At 41.1% G+C, this 22,669-nt stretch overlaps 1 protein-coding gene across 5 annotated transcripts in view; it reads left to right on the top strand.

The window, feature by feature from the left end:
- Atp8a1 (ATPase phospholipid transporting 8A1) overlaps positions 1 to 22,669 on the top strand; it is a 209,933-nt gene that overhangs the window by 61,748 nt on the left and 125,516 nt on the right. For 3 of the 5 annotated variants that reach the window (XM_005359297.2, XM_026785118.1, XM_026785117.1), the window contains exons 9-15: positions 132 to 259; positions 5,007 to 5,118; positions 6,421 to 6,586; positions 8,508 to 8,635; positions 10,814 to 10,891; positions 12,038 to 12,126; positions 16,802 to 16,846. In XM_005359297.2, coding sequence (XP_005359354.1) covers positions 132 to 259; positions 5,007 to 5,118; positions 6,421 to 6,586; positions 8,508 to 8,635; positions 10,814 to 10,891; positions 12,038 to 12,126; positions 16,802 to 16,846 — 746 coding nt within the window. The remainder of the gene's footprint in view (positions 1 to 131; positions 260 to 5,006; positions 5,119 to 6,420; positions 6,587 to 8,507; positions 8,636 to 10,813; positions 10,892 to 12,037; positions 12,127 to 16,801; positions 16,847 to 22,669) is intronic. The other 2 variants (XM_026785120.1, XM_026785119.1) reach the window with 1 other exon arrangement.

Raw genomic sequence — 22,669 nt, 5'->3', positions numbered from 1 at the left:
GTTTGATAGTACTGTATAAAAAGACAGGGAATTACTTGAAAAATAGTGAGATTCCTTGTCTGTAAGACTTTGGAGAGTGCCCCCACCATACTTAAGTAAAATACTCTGTTTGTCTGAAAATATTCCAACAGGGCTTACCAGCAACATCAGACATCAAGGACATTGACAGTTTGATGAGAATTTCCGGCAGAATCGAGTGTGAAAGCCCAAACCGACATCTCTATGATTTTGTTGGGAACATAAGGCTTGACGGACATGGGTAGGTAAACTCACTTTCACCGTGTAATCCTTCAGCCCGTATGGTTTTCCTCTGCTCTCACTGAATACTCACTTCCCACCTTTGTTTTAAGCATGTCTGTTTTCTGACTCACATTTTTTGGGAAAGAGGCTGAGTCCCAACCCACTCGTGTAATGTGATCCAGGACCTTCCCATGTTCTGCCAGTCTGGCAGTGAGATGTTGTCAGTGATGTTCCCGGATTCTGGAATATTCTTTGGTGGTTAAATAGCCTGTGACTGGTTCTTTGACTGAGATTCTTGCCATGAACTTTCCAGTGCCCATGACCATGGTCCATTCCTGTGATCTCGGGACTCCTCGAGGAGTTCAGACTGTACCACAGCTGGCTAATTTTTTATCTCTTCTGTCTGACTCTATTGTATAACTCTATGCTTTTTTCTAGGCCATACTATCATTAAAGTCACTGTTATCTGTTACCAGATTCCCATCTTTCCTACAACTTCCTTATTACCACTCTTACTCATTCAACTAGAATTTCATATGTACCTGATAATAAAGGCAATTTACAAATATTACTCAAGCCATAATGAGCAAATCAGATAAATACCTTTGCTTATGTGTTTTCACTGATTCATTCACTCCAACAAAGTTACTTAAAATTCAAAAAATTTATGAGCAACAGAAATCTGGAAGATCAAGGCACCAAATTTGGTGGCTGATAAGGAAGTATTGCACCCTGTATCCTGGCATGTTGGAGACCCTCAGGCATCCTTTGTAAGGTTTCAGTCCCAGTCACAAGAGCATAACTCATGTGTATGTGTGTGTGCTTGTACGCACTGCACCTGTGTGAAAAGTGTGCACGAAGAGACCTCAGGTCAACCTCAGGTGCCATTCCTCAGGAGCCAGCCACTTTTATCTTCTGATTCAGGGTCTTGCACTGGTGTGAACTTATCAATTGATTGGCTGGTAAGCTATGTGACTGGGTAAAAGCTTCCGGGATGTTCCTGTCTGCCAGTCCCTGTGTTGGAATTATAAACACAACCAGTACCTGGCTTTTTTTTAAATATGAGTTCTGATAATTAAACTAGATCTTCATGATAGCACAGTAAGCCGTCTCCCCAGCCCCATGAGTGCAGAAATTTCAAGAGTTAACTACCCCTTCTCAAGAAACCAACATTCTAAGTGCCACAATATTAAAGATTGAATTTCAATGTGTAAATATATAGGATTTTGTAAGCTTACTTTCTTGTAGTAAAGTAAATGAAGGGCAAACAGAAATAAAGGAATAAATAAGAAAATTTTATCCTTTATTAATTAAAAAACAATAGAGCCTTCAGGAGATACAGCCTAGGACAAGAAGTGAGAAAAATCTATTAGGTAAGGAAATTTCTTTAGGAGGGAATCTCTCGGGGTGATTGAAGTCAGCCTCCTTTAGGTGGCATTTGAGCAATGGTGATTGTTCAAATCACCTCCTAATCAGGAGGTTAGGAGCTTAATCACTTGAGTATCTGAAGTAGACAATTCTGAACAGAATAAATAGTGTGAATCACTGTGATTAGAAGAAGAGAAATTAAAGTGAAAGCCAACAGATGGGCCAGATCGCATAAGGCTGTGTAGGGTATTATAGGATTTCTGAGCAAACTTGGGATTCATGAGTGAGTTATGGAGGGGAAATAGCGTCTTTAGTTTTGGACTTAATAAGTTTATGGTGTCCAAGCAGCATTTGAATATATCTGGCCGGCAGTAGTGGCCTTTAATTCCAGGACTCAAGAGGCAGGAGCAGTCAGATCAATGTGAGTTCGAGGCCAGCCTGGTCTGCAAGAGCTAGTTTCAGGACAGGCTCCAAAAGCTACAGAGAGACCCTATCTTCAAAAACCAAATTATGTATATGTCTGAACTTTGAACTTTGATAATAGTTCACGTAGATATTTAAACTCCTTACTGGGGCTGGAAAAAAATCATTGAAATTGAATATAAACAAAAAAATCAAAAGACCCAAGGACTGTCTAGCATTGGGAGGCTGAGAGAAGAACAGGGATTAGAGATCAAGTTCATGGGATAAAAACCAAGAAAGAGTAAAGAAACTTCCAAGAAGAAAGAGAGGTACAAAGTTGGGTCAGCTGTCACTCATGACCAACTGCAATGTAGCCAATCACGAGCATTTTGGTTTATTGAGCAGAGATCATGGCCCTTGATTAGAGCAGGATGAGCCTGATAAGGGTGAACCTGACACCATGGAGAAGAATTGCCTATAGCAAGCATAGGCTTCTTTATCAAGGAGGTTTACAATACAAGGCAAAGAATTCAGGCAGAACTACGCAAGACAGATGGGGTGTGTGCTGCCCCACTTCTGTTTCCTGTCTTCATTCCTTCCCTCTTTGCCCTCCTCCTCTACACAGTAGCTGTTGTCTAGAGATAGGTGTGGTGGACAGGTAAGCGGCAGCTAGATGTCTGGTCCAACAGCCTAGAGGGATGTTGTCAATGTCCTCACTATTAGAATATGAATAAGATACTAAGTAAATGGCACGTGACACATACCCTGAGGTGGCAGGCACACTTACCTCGTCCCCCAAAACTTCCCATGATCTTTGAGGTAAATGTTAATTCTAGAATTTTCAAAGTAATCTTTCCTTGAACATATGGTTATAGACGAATGATAAATCTGGCCATTTGGACAAATATCATTTCTCAAGTCTGACATTTTTTTACCTGGCCAGCTTCCATTCCTTAACCAACTTCTCATTAAATTGGTGCCAAGCAAATCCATGCCATGAAGAAAACTTTACATGATAGTGCCAAGATGTAAGGAACTGGAATTTTATAATATGCTTAATTTTATCAGAAAGATCAAAATGAATGGGTAAGGCAGGTGCCCCGAGAGGAACAGGTACAGTGGGAGGCAGTGGGAAGCAACAAATGTATGTCACCTGTAATGCTGAGCCCAGTCAGATAGGTGAGGATTGGTGGGTATACTTATGCCCTGGAGCAAAATCCATCAACTTCTCAAGGACTTTGTGGAACCTGCGTTAGCCTCAAAGCCCCCACCACCACCCCAATCCTAAAGTGTACTCCAAATATTGACATATATACAAGAGAGTTCTGTGGTTTCAATATGGTTTTGTCTCCTGCAGGGTTTACATACTGGCAACTCAGCCTCCATTGTGATAACTGCAGATTGACTCAAACTTAAACCTCTATTTCATACATAATAACCAGTCCTCAGGCATTTATATTCCTTCACACAATGGTCTCAGTTTCATTCCCATCCCCAGGGGCCCTACGGGCTGCTGTGGGATGTAAGTGATGGGGGATGAAATACTGTTTCCTGAGGACTCCCACAGGGGCTGTTCTAACTCACACATCCGGACTGAGTATATTTCCTGAAAGAAGCTCCAATGCCCAAACTATCTCTATCCTCAGAAGCTGACTCAACCACCTAAGCCCACCTGAAACAGAGTTCCCCCAGCTCCACAGCCTTTTCAAACTGACAAGTCCTATATTTTTTTATAGACTTTCATTGAAAATGCCTTCCTTCTTTTCCTAGAAGTTTTAAGTATATTTTCTTTGTATCAGACTTTTTTTTTTTTACATTTTACTTTCTTGTTAAATGAAAACCATCATGGTTATTAAGAATCTTTGACCCATTCAACTTTGGATCTTCCATTTGCATTGAATGACTCAATGCACACCTGCAATAGTCCCTTAGTACTCTTGAGTCAAATTTATATATTGCGCCCAATAACGTGCCCCATGGTTAACCTTAGAGGATACACACAAAAGACCCAACCTGGGCCTTATTCATGAAAATGTGATTTAAAGTCTTGGAAGCACATGGCTTTAAAATAATTACCATTTATGGGAAATGTGTTTGTATTGCTTGGGAAACTGACACTAATCCTGTAAGATGAATACTGTAAGGTTTAGGTCTAGGCCCTGATTTCAGAAAGGGGATGATGGTGCCAGAATGCAGAGAGAACTTTGGGTTTACTTTACTGTGAGTTGTTTTTAAACCCTGATGGTGTACAAAATTGTCTGTAATTTAAAATTGCGTTTGTGTGTGTTTATTGAGAGGGTGGGGACAGATATCTTAGCTCCACCAGTTCCAAACTTTACATAAACTTAAGTCAACTTAGTAACGCAGGAAAAATCATATGTGAGATCAGCTACTGCATCCCCAAGCATTGCTTGCTATTTGAGATAGTATATTGGATTGCTCTGACTTCCATGATGATAGAACCTGATGGAACCTGATAGTTTTGTCAGTAGAAATTTGTTTTTCTTCCCATCTGGATAATGGAAATTATCCAGCATGATTGGACTCTAATGAAGGCTATCTTTGCATCTGGCCAAACACATCTTCTCTGTGTATATTTATGTGACAAAGAAGGCTCTCTGTTGTCTTGTTAGGGCACTAATCGCGTCAGAGTGCTTCACCCTCCCGAATTCACCTAAAACTCATAGCCTGGTAGAGGTACGACTGCAAATGTCATCACCATTTGGGGTTGGAGCTTGTAGTCCCAATATTTGGGGGATACTTGTAGTCCCCCAGGGAGAAAACAGCTATATAGGAAATGACCAGTCTGGTCTTAAGGACAAAACAAATGTCTTCCCAACAGTTATATTGGAAAATCATCATTATTGATAGGAAAAAAAATGCTTCCTTTCTAAAAATAAAGTTTTCATGGTGGAAACTTTGATAACTGTGATGGCTGTGCGTTTCTTGGGCATCTTGGACAATGTCATTTCTAATGCCAGTACACTCTGTCACAGCACTGTCCCCCTGGGAGCAGACCAGATTCTTCTTCGAGGTGCTCAGCTAAGAAATACTCAGTGGGTCCATGGGATAGTCGTCTACACTGGACATGACACCAAGCTGATGCAGGTGGGACTTTTATCTATGAAATCTTTTCAGGCTCTTTTGGAAATGCATGATTCATCATTCTTGGTGCCCTTGGCCCAAACAGAGCAAATCAGCCATTAGATATTTCTTAGCCTCATACCACACACCCATTTTGGGAACAAGGTGAATGAGATCTTGAAATTCCTTCCCTGTGAGAAGAGTTCTCTACATATGGGAACATTGAGAAACTTCTCCCAAGATCACATGATGCAAGAACGCCAATGGTGGTGTGTGTTTTCCAACTGCTAGTGCTCACTTCAAGTGGTCTGTGTACCAGTGTCTGCAATAAAGTATTTATTTTATGCTTTTATTATAATGTAATGATCAAATTTTAAACTTGGAGTTTTTTCATAAAATTTAAAGATAATATAAATTAAACAGCCATTTTTTTCCCATGGCATTCCATACAAGACTGTTTATGCCATCTATTGTCCTGATGTTTCTATACATCCTTGGGGGCTTCATCTCTCCATTGTGATACTATCTGCATTCAGTAGTGTAGCAAGTACAGGAAACTCACTTTGAAATACTAATAGAAGTTCTACTCTAAGGAGCAGTGTCCCTGTACATCATACAGGTGTGATGTTGCTGTCAACCCAGGTGAGATGGTTGGTAGGGCTCCTACCCTGGTCATGCTATCAAGTCTGTCATTCTTCACTTATATTTGCCATGAGGGATTTCCTTTTCTGTCCTGAGGATGCTCAGATCTGGCATAACTACTGAGTCATCACATAGAGCAGAGAAGCCTTCCTTGTCCTCTGCTGCATAGGTCAGGCTTGCTCCACGGTCCTCCTGCCTCTGCCTCCTAAGCCAGCCTGCTGCTGCAGCTGCTGTTACTGATCATAAATGATTTGACTCGAACGACTGCTGCATCCAGTAAAACAGTTGCCGAGCGGCACCAGAGAAGCTTTGGATGTTGAGATGTTTGCAGAGCCGTGGGACTTTTTTCTTGGCCTCTTTTCTAAGCAAAGGCAGGGAGTAGGTGCTGTGGAAAGATCTTGTTTGCTTAAGTAGACAAGTACATCTTAACCTCCCTGACACAGTCTACAAAGTAAATGTTAGCCTCCCCTTTCTCTCATTATTTTACAGCCCAGAAAAAGGTGTACATGGTAAGAAAAAGAGGTGGCAGCCGTGGGCACCTTATTGTACTTGTCATGTGTTTGGAAAAGTTTACAGCTCAAGCCCAAGTGTTCATTGTGACTTTGTCACCCTCATCGAATACTAAGTAAGCAATGCTGAACTGTGCAGTTTTTACCATTCGTTCTGTTTTGTTTTGTTTTACAGAATTCCACAAGTCCGCCCCTTAAGCTGTCCAATGTGGAACGGATTACAAATGTACAGATTCTGATTTTATTTTGCATCTTAATCGCCATGTCTCTTATCTGTTCTGTGGGCTCGGCCATTTGGAATCGAAGGCATTCTGGGAAAGACTGGTACCTCCATCTACACTGTAAGCAATGAAGGGCTGACTTCCTTATTTTTTCCCTTTGAGTTAAATAGACATTTGCTTCACCATCAATCTTAACTTAGTTTGAGGAATGTCCTCTTGTTTCTGAAAAGAAAACTTGTGGCTAGGATAACTGGAAGTCTTCTTTTCATTTTTTTCATAGATTTCCAGGAAAAGCGAGTAAAATCTAGGTTCTCAAAACTTCAAAATACTTAAAAACATACCTCCATTCCATAGTAGTATAAACTGTTTTATAAATAAATAGAACCATTAACATGATACACGAAATAAAAACTGCCCTCTAATATATATTAAAGGTGGCAGTTAAACTCACGAAAGGAGATGACGTGTGGAGAAAACTATGAGTACTGAATATATTATGAAAGCATAATTTATATGCTTTAAAAGTGTTTGAACTGAATGTTCTTCCTTCCTACCCTCCTTCCTTCTTTCCTTTGTTTCTTTTCTTCCTTTAAATGTGCTTTCCTTTGAACTCAGTAAAAGAAATTTTATGTAAATGTTCGTTTTATTCCAGGGAGAGTGGTCTTAATCACTTCCGTCTGGAATATGTATTCTCTGCTGTTCTCATATTAATGTATCCCCTCTGGGGATTTCTAGGAAATGAGTTTGCATTTCCTTGTGATGAATACTTAGTCAGTAAATAATTTCCCCAAAGTGTGAAAACAAATTGCAGTAGTCTTACAGGAAAAAAACAAAAAACAGATTTTTAAAGCTGTTTTTATTACAATGATCTAACTTTTTTATTACATTAGTTAGCTCTGCAGCTATTCCAAGTTATTTTATAGTTATTGATTTATTATTTCAGGATGGAAAAAAGTGTTATTACTGCAATCAATTTGTTTGTGCATATTCCTTACACTATATTAGTCTTCCCTGTTTTATTTTCCTTACTGAGGAAGAAGTTATACTTAGGAGGCTAATTTACCTCCACATGAATAACGTTCCTGTAGCTAAGGATACAGCTTAGTGTAATGCTTACCGACTGTTCATGAGGCCTCCCGGGAGACCAGTACTGGAAAAACAAGTACAACTTGGATTGTTCTAGTTGCTATTGTGTTTGCTTTGGAACTATGCTTTGAAAATGCTTTAAAGAATTTACATAGAAGTCTTCTGCCCAATTGAAACTTTGCATTTACAAACCTTCAACCCTCCTGATATCTCTGAACTTCCTTATTGGAACAGGATGTGCTATACCAATAACTAGAGCACTTATCTTTCATCCACACATGCCGCATGCCACCATTCTCCCCTGCCCCCACCAGAACAGAATGGGGTTTCTCTGTTTAGTCTTGAATGTCCTGAAACTCACTCTTTAGACCAGGCTGGCCTTGAACTCAAGAGATCCACCTGCCTCTGTCTCCCTAGTGCTGGGATTAAAGGCGCCATGCCGGGTTTCTTGCACTTTTTAATAGCACTATGGAGGGCTTAATAGGATTAACATACTGAATACAAGTACAGCTGTCTCTCTGTAGCATTGGAACTGATTCTAGGACACCAGGAAAAGACCATAGTCTGACAGATGCCCAAGCCTTTCATTTAAATGGCCCAGTATTTGTACTGTGTATTCTGTCATGTACTGTGAGTCATATCCAGATTACTTAACATGCATGATGCAAAGTATATGTTGTGTAAGTAGTTACTACACTGTGTTATTTATCATCTACTCATATCAGGTATAGACAGATAATAGTCAGTCTAAAGTTGGTTCAGTCCCTCATGTGGGACCCTAGAGAAAGGGATGACGGAACTTTGATTCTACACTGAAAGAGAGGTTTGAGAATCAGGATATGTTATTAGCAAAGTCTTTGCCTAGCTGTGTAATATAGGAAATTCTTGAGATGTTCGGATTTTCTCACTGCAGACATAAAAAGTTATAAATGATGTTCTCTCTTCTCCCCAACAGATGGTGGCGCTAGTAATTTCGGGCTGAACTTTTTGACTTTCATTATCCTTTTCAACAACCTCATTCCCATCAGCTTGTTGGTTACATTAGAAGTGGTAAAATTTACCCAGGCATACTTCATAAATTGGGTAAATATGAATTTAAACTATATTTCATCTTCCTAAGTATGTATTTTGTCCTTTTTAAAAATTTACTCTATTAGGGTCTTTTGATTAGTGGAGGTTAAAAAAAAAATTTAAGTCTTAACTGTATGTCCTTTTTGATAGTTTGTAAGCCTCTGTGGTGGTAGTTTTTAAGCCTCGTATAATTTTAACATGGTCTGCTCAGAGTCAGGCAAATTGATAACACCAGACATCCTGAAGAAAACTGGTGTCTAGTTCAGGAAGCCTGTTGTGAACGCAGTGTTTGTAGAGGAAGGAGACCCCATGTGTATGGAACTGAAAATCCATCTTGTAGAAGCAGTGTCATAATTTACCACATAAGCAGCTCTGTCCAGTCACCTGACTTCGTGCACCTTCATTTCTGGACACTAACAAGGTGCTTAGTCTCACGGTGTTTGTGCAGCTCAAGGATCTGTTTAGAGGCAGTTTTCTAAGCAGTCAAGCACATAACTGTGTTTCCACCACCATGGCTGTGGGATTTGCTCGTCCATTTAGCTCATTTTCAACTCTGTAAATGATTTTGGCGTGCATGGATTTCCTTTTTGAATTATTATATTGATGATTTTAATATTGGAGAGATGTAGTAAACATTCGGTTTCTATATTTTTTCCGTCAAATATTGTTTTGTTCTTTCCATTTTATCTTAGTTAAAATTAATGGATTTGTGTAAATTATATTTCCAGGCATTACTTGCCAAAAAGTTGAGTTTTTTTGAAAAATTTTGATTTCTCAAAATTTTTATGTTCCAAACTCATCTTAAAGCTCTGGATGTGAGCAGTATCGGTAGTTTAAAAATATAACCAAAGTTACGTTTGCAGCTGTTCATTGTCTTCCTGTGGTGAGTGATCTTGCTAAAATGTCAGCCTCTTTCTTGTGCTTGGGAAAAGATCAGTGTAGTTTTAGTAATTTGAAATGAGCAGCAGGCATAGTTCACTTCACACAGAAAACGTATGCCAGAGAATTGAGCTATATATATGCAGATAAATTAAAGTTAATGAGGGGCTCTCATTCATATAAATAATTAGGTAAATGCGCCATGACGATCAAATAGCTACTCAAGTCCCTATTTTTTATGTGAATTTTCAAAAAGTAGAATTGGTTTTAAATATATAATGGTAATGTTGAGTTAGCCTGGCAGGCTCTTGCTTTTTAACCACCCTCTTAGCCAGCAGAGACTTTGTGATGACCCTGACAAACCCGCTTTCTCTTTGGGCGAAAATGAGATCAATAACCGTCTCCTGGATTCTGGTTCTGGCCGGTTGTCATGTTATACAGTATGGATTCCCGAATGATAACTTTGTGATGTTTACCCTCGGCTGTCCTCTGGTGCCTATTCTTCTGTCATGCCTGTCCCTCCTGACTCAGACCCCCTCCTCTCCTCTAGCTGGTCACCGTTTCACGTGGTTTCCAGACTGATCTGTGTGAGCCCTCTCTTCTCCTCTCTCAACACAACTCACTTGGCAAATGTCTGTCTTCCAACATGACATGTAAACTCAAAAGCCTGCCCCAGAAACAGAGACAGGAGAGGTGTGAAACCCAATGGAGCCACAGCCCCAACTCGTTAATGTAATATTCTACTGTAAAAACTCTCACATATTGGGGTTGGATGATGGGGTCAGACCTCGTGGTCCTCTGGGTGCAAGGCAAGTTCAAAGAAATATAAAATTATACCTTTCTCAGTTGACTGTCAAATATCTGTATTAAAAGAAATTTAGCCTGGGAAGTCCAGCCAGATGTGGTCACTCGAGATAGCTTTTCCCGTTGCTTGAAGAGCTAACCATATGAAAGCATTAGCTGCCTCTCTAGCAGGCATCCCTGAACAGTCGTCACTTTGCGGCGCCCTAAGGAGCCCTTCATGGGTATTGCATAACTTAACCCCAGCACAAGGTTAAGTTTACTGACTCCACAGCAAGCTCTCACTGCCGTTCATTCCTTTCCATTCCAATGAGAGCAAACCATTCCCTGCTGGATACTTCTAAGGTCGGCCACATAGAATCATGTCCAGGCAACAAGGAACTAGAGTGGATCCACAGAGCTCAGCAGTCCCGTGGTGACTTGTGAAACGTGAAGAAAACAAAATGATTTCTTTTGCTGACCCCGTCCCCCAGCCCTTTGTATTCAAGGGTGTCACTTCCTTCTTTGTAGGATCTGGACATGCACTATGAGCCCACAGACACAGCGGCAATGGCCCGGACATCTAATCTGAATGAGGAACTCGGCCAGGTAAGCTCTTTTTTTCGGCACAGTTGGAGCAGAAGTGAGAGTTGGTAGAATTTCTGCCTTGTGTGGTGACTTCAGAGGAAGTAGCAGCTCTTCATTTTCCCTTGTTTGAATAACTCACATAAACGCATTTCTAGTGCCTGACGTACGGTGGTCATATTTCATAGCGAAATTTTCAAACAGTAAAAAGATTTTTCTTTCAAGGTGAGATACTGTGCGAAGGCTAGGTGTGTTTCTTAGCAGGCCGGCTGTTTTTGAGTTCTAGGACTTTCATCCGGAACGAAGGAAAAGTTTTAAGTTGTATGAGTCGAGTCAAATAGGAATTCAGATTAGATTTATAACTGAGACTTTATTAATGTATACAGCCTTACCTCACCTACCAGGGATTGTTCTGAGCAGTGCATTATCAGGAGATGTCATCATTATGCAAGCATCATAAAATGCACACAGCTATGACCTCAGCAGGCAAGCAATATAGTCTTGTGGTGTCCACATCATACGTGCACCCTTCACCAGCTGAAGCATCCTTAGGTGACATGCGACTGTGTGTGTGTGTGTAACCATTTATAGGTGCTAACTGAAAAGGGATTTTTGTTTTCTCTCCCTCCACTTTCCAACGCCAACTATTCAAATTGCATTTAGAACAGATTATATTGTTCCTTACCAATTTAGATGGTGTCTGAAGTTAACTACACAAGCTCTTGCCAACCGTAGAATTTCTTGTTATTTTGAGAAATACTGGCTAGGTCTTAGTACTTGTCTGTGTTTGAAAATAGCAGTGAAACATTCTGTCAAACTTCAGACTATTCTGAAGCAGATTTCTCTCTGACTCTAGTTTTTCTAGTACACATTAATACCCATATACAAGATAATTGATCACTAAAATACTAAAAGAGCTGGATTGCTCCTTAAAGAATGTACTAGAAGCAATTCTAGCTGTCATTATACCCTCACAGTAGAACAAAGTTGACTTTTAAAGAAAGTATAATTTAAATACATTTTCTTCCCTCTATAAAAATCTTCTGGCCAGGATGGATATAACTCATAGGTAGGGCTCTTGCCTGTTATGCATAAGACACCAAGAGGAACATTTTTAAATTTTTTTTAAAAACCCCGAAATATTAATTAGGACTTTAAACTTGTTCATAGGTTAAATACATATTTTCTGACAAAACTGGGACCCTGACGTGCAACGTGATGCAGTTTAAGAAGTGCACCATCGCGGGCGTGGCTTATGGGTGAGTGGGTTCCCTTTACTTGGCGTAAGAAATACACATTTAATTGACGCATCGGTTTGAAATATTTGGAAGTTCTTGTGCAAGGAGGGTTAAAGTTTTGTTTTGGTTTTCAGTCTAGAAAGCAGTTCTTTGTACTCTGGGGTGGATTAATTGTGTACTTTACAGGTAGTCTTGCTTTTTTGGGGGGGATGCTATGCGGTGGAGAATGACTGCATGTCTCTCAGTATTTAGGGCCTTGTAAGGTCGCCATCTGGGCCTGGCGATGAGAAACCATTTCCCTTTACTCTGACCTAAGTCAGGGTGCAGTGGAGATGTGGGAAGAAGCTGCAGAGGGCCTTCATCTGTTGTTAAGTTAAATAATACTGTGGTGCTTAGACAATTACTCTTGTTTTGTCCTTTATTATGTCTCCTCTTTGCAGTCACAGAGCAATCTATAGTGCTGGTGACAGGAAGGAGGTAGGGACACAAACATAATCACTTTGAAGAACAGCAGTGATAATGTCCTTCTGACTGGCTGTGGCGCCCATTTACTTTATGTCTTATTATATGTGTGCCTACCTAAACCTTGAGTGGCACTAGCCTTATCAGCAAATTTTGCAACTGTCCTTACCTCAGTGAAGCGAGTAAATACTGGTTTCTTAATTACACTTTATTGCTTTGGGCATTTCTGGCTTATACTCACTGTTTTCATTCATGCTTTATCTTTAAGCAGCAAGTCAGTGGAAAAGGGGTGTTCAGTTTTGAAGACATTTTAAACCGAATTTGTTATTATTCCTATGTACAGTGTCTGCAAACAGGAACAGAGACCAATATGCTTGTTCCCAAGGGCAAGAGAGAGTTTGATTCAGAATGACTTCAGCCTGTGGATACAGCAATTGATGTCTTTTCCACACCATAGAGACAGGCTTTTGATTTGGGAAGAATACTGATGTTTCCAGTTTGCATTTTTTTTTTCCTCTCTTTATCCTGAAGCCTGATAGTTCTCAGACAAAACAGCTCTCCCCGATCCTCCCCAGGATTGTTCCTGGGCAGGAGACTCATAGTCACATTCTTTGACATCAAGTACTTGCACATTCTACACATGGTTCAGTCAGAGGCAGAAGGGCTTTTCCTTATGCTCAGAATAGGGTCTTAGCCTTGACCACAAGTGTAGAAGCGGAGCTCTTCCCTTGTCTGTCGATAACTTCTTCACGCAAAGTGTGGGAGGACAGCCTGGGTTTGAGCGAAGTGCCAGTCCTGACAGGTGGGCAATGAAATGAACATCCTGTGAGAACATTTAAAATTGAGGTGAAGAGATAAGGTATGAATCTTAGAGCCGTGTCTTAGATTCCCTCCTGCGACCTTAGACAGTTCCCTTTCAGATATTCTTAACTCTGTAAAGCTTTAATAAAACTCAATGAAATGAACCTCTAAGGTCCTTTCAAGCTGTGGACCCCCTAGCATCATGTTTAGTAGTAAGAACAGAAGTCCCTTTGTTTGCAGGTGATCAGCAATATGATAGGAGTGGGTCCTGCTCAGATGTGGCGTCATGTTTTCAAGAACGCTGGAAGCCACACTTCAGCTAGTTAAGCTCCTTCCCAGCATCACTGAGGGTTTGTTCATTTGTGTTAGTGCCCATAGGTCTTGGTGTGATTTTATGTATATATTTCATATGTGAATTATCAGGGGTGTAGCCTTGTTGCCTGTTCACACAGGTGACACACAGAGAAGAGTCAGTCACAGCCAGCCATCTTACTGTGCACTCGTGGGTTGCAGGAACCTATGCAGTTTTTTATTTATACTCTGTTCAATCAGAGGAGGTAGTGCAGAAGAGATCCTGGTGTTCATCCCCACTGCACCCTCAGGAAATGACAAAGCAAGAGAAAATAACACACTCTGGATGCCAGCAAACAATCTTACAGCTAATCCTCCTTCAGGCTCTCAGACGAGTCCTGTGCTGTCTCATTGGATCAGCTTAGAAGGCTGTCAATCTCCCGGCAGTGCAGTTTTTAGCAAGTTCTCTGTATCCAGCAATTCTGTGAGAATAGAATAAACTCCAGTGTTTCAGAATTTAATTCTAACAAAGTTTCTCTCATTTCACTTAAGCTCTGCCTCAGACTTCCTTTGGATTTCATGACAAATGAAATTCAAAGATTCATACACAGTTGCCAGCCATCACTGTTTCATAGAAATCAACTTTGTAATAAGGATACCTCTGTTTATACCACTGTTACACACTTAGGAAAGTATCAGTGTAGCAGGTTACACTGTGGGGATGTTGTCACAGCAGATTGAGTTTCTTCAGTAAATTATCACATCTGTGTTGAGTGGCCGAGTTCTCAACACTGTGACAGTTTGGAGAGTTTTTCGTATAGCCAGTACTTGTCAGCAATTTAGTCTATGCTATCTTTGGTGCAAAAAATAAAATAAAATAAAATAATTAAAGAAAAACAACAGTCTATTAAGCAACGTGAATAATTCTTTTGTTGCTGTTTGATTTTTATTTGAGGGATCAGACATTTGACTAGTGTTAAATCATGCACCCTTCCCCTTTAGATAAAACAGATGAAGATTCTTAACAACAATAGTATGTGAGTAGTTTACATGGAGGTTTTGTTTAGAAGCATGTTTGATAGATCAGCTAACTCTACAACCCTGAGGAGAGATCCACCAGGAAAATCTTCGCAGTTATCCTACACCCAGCTCCAAGGACTAGATTATAGCCTGCTCATGTGTCTGGTGACCAACCATGACCTTTCATTTACCTACAACAAATATTGATCTGCCTCCTTCTACGGGTGGCTCTTTGTTAGGTATCAGAAACCTACTAATAAACCGAGTTTACATGGTTTCCACACAGAATTCACTGTGGTCGATAGGTATTAGTTAATTATAATACAATAGTGCTAACATGGATTAGAATAGTTGTGAGCCTCAGATGGCATGGGATAGAGTAATGAGGTCAAGGGATGCTTCTACACATAGTGGTCCTTAACCCAAATCTGAGAATGAATTTAAGTGCCGAACTCCCCGGGACAGATATGATCACACTGACTTGTCTTCATGGAAACTCATACAGACAAGTCACTTGCTGCCCATCACCCTCTGGATGCCACTCAACTTCTGCCAGGGCTGCACCAGACTCTGTGGGGCAGGCACTGTGGCCCTTGTGCTCTGGGGCTGGTAAGTCTCATGACTTAGGAAGTACTAGCTCCAGAGGTGGTGTAAAGCCTTCAGCAGGGGTACAGTACCAATGCAGCCTGTCAGGACCTTCTCTATGAATGGAACACAATACCAGTGCAAGCTGTCAGGACCTTCCCTATGAATGGGACACAATACCAATGCAAGCTGACAGGACCATTCTCTATGACTGGGATACAATACCAATCCAAGTTGTCAGGACCTTCCCTATGAACAGGACACAATACCCATGCAAGCTGTCAGAACCTTCTCTAAGAATGGGACACAATACCAGTGCAAACTGTCAGGACCTTCTCCATCAGCAGGGGCATAATACCAATGCAAGCTGTCAGGACCTTCCTCCAGTGTTTCCTGCTTGGACAGTTACCAGCACTCCCCTGGATAGTGCCAGGGCTGGAGCCCAAACTTTGAGGTTAATCGCAAGTGATTGTCCTTGGTTCTATAGCCCATTTCCATGGTGCATCTCCACAGGCCAGCACCTTTCCTGGAAATCCAGCCCAAAATGGTCAGGGTGAGTGTTTCCTCCAAAACAATAAACACAAGCCTTGACAGGAAAGAATAGTGGGCCAAAGGATCCCTTTCATTGTGACTGCTGTAATGGAGGGGATGTTGTTCCTGGACGGAAACTTAATGTTTTGGAAGTACAAGACACTGCCCTGGCTAGGTAGGTTAAAAGTAGATAGGCATTTAGGGAGTTAATGAAGTCTTTAAGTTTCCAGCAGCTGTTGTGCTTATCAAGAACCATCTGTGCATTTGAACTCTCCCCGTGTATAGAAAGTCTAACTTAAAGGGGAGATGCTGATTTAACATGTGTAATGAAAGAATTGCGAAATAAGAAAATCTACTCTGATGGGTATTTTGTGTGTCATGTGGAGGTTGGAATGGACTGTGTATCCGGGGATCTTTTCTCATGCTTCATGGACTCATGGGTAAAATTAAAGTATCATTGAAAACATTTTTCAAGATTAAATGTTTGATGAGTGGACTATTTTGAATATCAGTGGTTCTATTTAATCAAACAAAGTAACAATTAACTTGTACTTTCCCGTCCCCTCTTAGAAAGTTAGTTATTGTCTCAAGGCAGTAAAAGCTTCCTGAAAAATATTTGGCAGATTTTTTTTTTCTGTGCCCTAGGTGACTAGCATGTTTGTGTTGTTAAAATACTTTGTAATGGATATAAATATAGATGATTGACGTCCTACGGGCTTTATAGCATATGTTTAAACAGCTAAATTTAAACATGTTTATTACTAAATTCTGGCTTCTGAGCATCAATCAGTTCTGGGCTATGGAGTACCTTTGTAACTCCACCTGGTTACCATAAATCCTCACGTTCTGCACATTGTACTAACCGCCATTCTTTCAGATCCAACTAAAAGCTCATTTTTCTTAACTTTCTAGAAACCCGCCTCTTAGCACTTCCCTCATTCATGGCTTTATGTTTCCAGCCTTTCTGTGATTGTTTTTCCCTCTCTTTCTGTCCTTCCTCTTGAAGCCATGTCCCCGAACCTGAGGATTATGGGTGCTCGCCTGATGAATGGTAAGCTACTTTGGTCCTTTGATCTCTTTGAAAGCTTCCCTTGCATGGCTGTGCTGGTTTCCCTGGTCTCGCGGGAAGTCTTCCCAGGTGCTGGGTGATGACGCTCTGCAGTGCATGTTTCTTAAACTCTGTTAAGTATCTTTAATTTTTCTATCGAAAAACCTTTATAAACATATTGTAAAGCTTTAAAAGTTGCTAGAGCCTTGTATTATTTATCTATTACCTGTAAGGACTGATTCCGAAGTGCCCTGGTAGGGAACACTCAGCTATAAAGCTCTGAAAGCTTGCTTGTGTTTTTTTTAGCTCGGCACTGCCCCCTTCTGCCTGAGCTGCGGAACAGATGATGCTGGACCATGTCATGCAGTACAAGTGTCCTTTTCCACTGCCCCTTATTCTAGTGCCTCTTCCGAGGCTGTAAGATGACCTTTAAATGTGCAGCACAAGTGTTCTGAACTTTCCCACCCGCAAGCTAACAGTGGACGCAGCATGATTCACTTCAGTTCCTGTTTTTTCACTTTTTCCTGATTCTTTGTGAATTTCACATCATGCATCCTGATGTCAGCATCACTTTAGATTTATTAAACACAGCATATTATGAGTTTAGCTTGACTGCTATGGGAAGTTTCTGGGTTGTTCTACTTTAAAATCCTTTCAGCCCTGGGTTTATGTTTTTATCTAGGGTAGTTTAGTGAATTTTGTTTTTGTGTGAGTTGTCATGATTTGGTAGCAAATAAAAGTTATGAAATTGATTCCTTTAAAGCTTTTTTTGAGAATACTGATTTTTGAGACTATTGAGGCTTTCTTCCATGTATTTGGATCACATATACTTTATGATTAAGTTATATTCCCACTGTTCGTTGTGTTCCAGCCACAAAATAAGTGTTCAACCGACTGGAATTTATTTCACTAGAGATTTGCTAAGAGTTTTAGTAAACCTCCTAATACCCAAGGCTCATTGCTGATGGAGGCAGGTGTTTGATTCGTGTGACTAGTGGCACCATCAATGCCCGTTACACAGAGTTCCATAACTTGTCAGAACATTTTATCATTGGTTGGCCATTCAAGCTAAGCACTGCATACATACACCCCTACTTATTTGTTCCTGTGACTCTAGTTACCATGTTTATTGGGGTGTTCTTTGACTTGTGGCTGAGTGCCATCTGAGTAAGCTCCTCAGGCTTTTTAGGACCTATGTGTCTTTTCATTCTCTGCTTGCCTATAGCATAATAATTCTACCATTTTAAACCCTGTTTAGTAATATAGAACTAATACACATATCTTCTTATGAGACATAATTTGGTTTTCTTAGCTTCTCCAAATAAATATATATAGTTGACCCAGATCATTAAAAGCTATGAGCAGAAGATGTTTCGTGGCATCAGTCACTGCTGGAAAGAGATTATACCATTTCATCTTCCTCATAAGGATTATTTTTCATAAAATATCTTTTTGGGAAAAATCTGAGTTCAAGTGAAATATCCCAGCTTTTTCACAAATTGTATATTTTAACTTGCCATTGAATCTAAAAGAAGGTTGCTGTTTTAAAAAATCAGCACCAGGAAAGACATGTGTCGCCTCACCTTTATGGCAAAGGCGCCCTCTTTGTGTCCTTGGGTTCTCCATCTGTAAAGTGATTACGCGTAGGCTTGCAAAGGTGGGGGTACATATCTGTGAGGTTCTGTGTAAGGTCGTGTGGAGTAGCCATGCATGTGAACTTTGGATTCTGACCCCCGAAGTTCGGATCTTGACCTAACCTTAGAACAGGCCACTTGTGGCCCGAGTAGCTTCATTGGAAAACTGTGGTCACCAATAGCACTTACCTCCGTGAGAAACTTTGAAGATTAATTGAGCTCTAACCAGAAGGCTTTATTCTCACTCCTCGTCATATCTGTGACACAGTCATTTTCAAGTTGATAGAATTTAGGTAGAAAAGCCAGTAAGTAATCTGCCCAAGAACACAGCCAGCAGACATGGCAACCAGCAATAAGCCCAGCGGAGCCTGATTATGAAGGAGGTTCACTCTATCCACACCCATAGGCATTAAAGGACTTGTGTTTCTCTCAAAATTGGCATGGAATCCTGCAGACGAATTCCTTTCTATTAAAAACTGTTATCTATAAGCATAATTTTTGAGAGGATTAGAAAGAAAAATACCTTTTGCTTTCAACACCCATGTAATCATAATTTTTTCTTATTTTCAAAAGATATATATATATAAGTATATATATATATACATATATATATACTTATATATATAGCTTTTTTAAAACACTTACTTTGGAAAGTGTAAGGATAAGCAGCACCAATAGCTGTCCCTGTCAGTTGTTTTAAAGGTGTGTGCTCTGGGCCAGTTTCATCCCACCTGTGCCTTTCTCCCATTATTATTCTGAAGCAAATCTCACAAAATAGATTATTTCATTTTTTCTTAACTATTTGATATAGTCACACATCATATTCTCGTTGTTTTCGAGTAAATGGCCACAGGGTGATTCTCCAGAGGAAATGCCTTCAAGTCGGCCCTGCAGTCATTTCAGTGGCTTTGGCTATTATTATAGCATCTGCAGTTGATACTTGTCTCTCTTTTCTGTTGGTTATTTTCTCATTATATTTTAGTCTATAGTTATGTGTGGAGTGAGTGGCATTTATTTATTCTGCTGTAAAAATGTAGGCTCGCTGAAGCATTCTTCCAGGCCCTTATAATAATGAGCTCTAAGACATCTATATTAGCGTCTGTCTTCAAAGTAATCCCCTTGGCAAGCTGTCTCATTCAGTGGTGCAGACTTTCACACAGTGTTTTAGAGCTCCTCTTTTGCAATTGCCTTCAGAAATATGTGTAGTCACCCAGGAAACCGAGTCTCATTGCTTTGGTCCAAACCAACCATTATCAGCAAAAACAGTGAACTTAATCACCCGTTCAGATTCTTGGACTTGACTCTGAGTAACAAACTCATGGCTAAAAATTAAATCTCCCTGCAAGCAATTTTGATTCCAAACCAGCAGGATCTTTAAAAATCTGAAGGGGCAGACCCTTAAAAAAAGAAAGAAAAAAAAAAAAGTCAGTGCCCTTACGGCTGGGGCCAGAAAGTCTTTCTGCTGTGGCAGCAGGGTTTACTAGGTTAGGGAAGGAGTCAGTCCCTGGGTCAGAGAGGATGCCAGCCCAACAGGCTCTATTCCACCCTGCTCATTGCCTCAGAAAACTGCTTTGTGCTGCCAAAGGAGCTCTACCCCATGTTGCCCCGGAGATGTGGCACTGATCAGGAAACCAACCTCCACACAGCCGCTGTATGGTGGACTGTCCATACAGTCCTGGCTGACACACTGTTTAAGTGCTGTTCCAGTAGCTTTTCACCACCCAGCCCGTCACACAGTGTCTCCTGGACCATGTGTCAGTGGCTGGGATTCACCTGGCCTCCGAAACAGAAGATTTTCCAAGTCAGATGGGGATGCTGTTAACCAACACATTTCACTGAAGTGTTGAAGAGAGAGATGTACCTTTCTTCTGGTTTTGAGATGATTTTGATTTTAAAATTGAAGCCTTGGGGTAGAAAGAGGAGTTCTTGCAGACCGAGGACTCTGCTTCCCTGCGATCCTTGCCACGGGTAATTATTACATAGCTCTAGGGGTTAATGTGTGAGCACAGCCCAGAGTCATTATCTTACGGGATAATGGTTATCAGTGTTCACCACGTGTTCTTGTACAGGTTAGCCTGCCAGCATCACCTACACCAGTGCTAATCTCTCTGTGACTGGAGCGCTCTTACCTAGCGGTCCCCATTGGTTTCTTGGAACAACTTAATGAAAAATGCAGGAAGTCTCCTTTCAAAGCCTGTTCTTCTTGGGAAGGTTTCTGGACAGGAAAAAGTTGGGAGGGAGCAAAGGCTTGAAGGAGGGACCTGCCACCTAGTGGTGCAAGATCTAAAACACACTCTTGACTGGAAGGAAGTCCAACAAAAACAAGCCACTCTGAAGAATGCCGGTAGAAAATGGAGGGATGGAAAGGCAGAGAACTGAGGGGCAGAGTGATTTGACAAAGAGTGATTGAGAATGAGTAGGGGCTGCCCAAGATCAGAGTGTGTGAGGTTCTGTGAAGGCTTGCTGCTTAGGAGGAAGAGCTACGGAACTTGTGACTTGAGGCCACACTATAGCATTCCCTAGCGAGGTTCCCTGCATGGGAGAAACAAAAGTACCCACCCAAGGGCCTCATAAGTCTTGGATCCAGTCCTTACCCCATCCCAAAATCTAGGAGCAGCAGAAATTAGACATTAAGCAAGGTCTAAGAGTAACTGGCCAGCCCAGACGTGTTCCCAGAGGTGCATCTAGGGAACAATCTGTCTTTTAACCTTTGGCTAGAGAAGCCTTGTCAAACAACCCTTTCTGGGGAAAGCTGATGAATCTGAACCATGTGAGGAGTGTAGAGATAGAATTGAAAAGACCATAGGTCCCTTTGGGTCTGGCCTGAATTAAAAAGTGCTTTGTCCCAGTACACACACCAATATAGAGCCTCCTTAACAGTAGCCCTGCAATTGGATGGATACAAAAGTAGATATGTCATGTGATGGCCAGCAAGCTATCTCTTCATCCACACTCAGTTACATTAAATCAAGAAAAGAGATTTCTAGAACCTCTGTCTCCCATAAATTGTACTAATGTTCAGATTCTTTATTGTTTCTTAGTCAGAACAGGGCTTGATGACCCCTTTTTCACAACCCATATTGTGAATAAGAACAGGCTTCAAACAAGTTAAAGGTGCACATAAAACACAACCTGCATCCTGTCTGTCTGAAATCTGCCTGGAGAATTCTAGTTTTTTTCATGTGAAAATATTTAGATGTGTGCTGAAAGTTGTATGTTTTTATCTCTAAGCCAGAGATAGTGATGCACACAGTCCTAGCCCTTGTAAGATTGAAGCAGAAGAATTGCCAGGAATTCAAGGCCAGCACAGGATACAGCACCAGGACAGCCAGAGCCATCAAGACACTATCTCAAAGCGGGGGGGGGGGGGGGGGTGTAAAACAAACTGTAGGCATACACCATCAGCCCCCAATATAAAAATTTCCCTTGTGAGTAAGAGAGATTTTGGGTTTTGTGTGTGTATCTGTCTCATCAAGGGTGTTGAACACAATTTAAACACAATCCTGCATACTCGGGACTGCTGTAGTATTTATCTGAAGTTTGTTCTGCTTGTGGACAGTAAAGCCAGCCATTGCCTTCTAGTGGTCTGTCCAGACGTCCTATTCACTAACCTGTTCCCTGCTCTCATTGAAATAGTGACTTTTGTAAGACAGGGAAAAGCAGTCCTCATAGTCACACCGCTGCTTGTGTCTTTGTTTATGTGCATGAGTTGTCTGTGTCCATAGGGTGTGCATTTTGGTCTTGTGTAGTGTATGTAGATATTTCAAGTGGCTATTATCTGAGACTTGTTCACACTCTGCAGGGAACCATCCCTTCCATACAGTATTCTGTCTTGTGGACACACCACAAGTCCCTTAAACAGTACTCTGGTTACCTCTGCTGTTGTCACTGAAGCTCTTGAAGAACCAGAAGGGAAAACTATTTCCTTCTTATCAAAAGAATGTAGCCTCCCTCTGGGTGGAGACCAGCCTTGGTCCCCCAGGATTAACCCAGGTGGGTCAGTCACCTTCAGTCCTGCTGAGGAAATGGGACTGGTGATTGTTCTTTTACTGAGACGTTGCACTTTTTCTTCCCCATATTCAGGGGAAGTCAAGCTGCAGGTGTGAAGTCAGCATAACTTTTTCTTTTACCTCTCCTCTCCTCTCCCTCCCCCCACTCCCTCCCCCTCTGCCACCTTCTCCTCTCTCTCTCT

This window comes from Microtus ochrogaster, linkage group LG1 (genome assembly GCF_000317375.1).
Source record: "Microtus ochrogaster isolate Prairie Vole_2 linkage group LG1, MicOch1.0, whole genome shotgun sequence".
In the NCBI taxonomy this organism is placed as follows: domain Eukaryota; kingdom Metazoa; phylum Chordata; class Mammalia; order Rodentia; family Cricetidae; genus Microtus; species Microtus ochrogaster.
The sequence above is the reverse complement of the archived record's forward strand: the minus strand, read 5'-3'. Positions and strand labels throughout refer to the sequence as shown.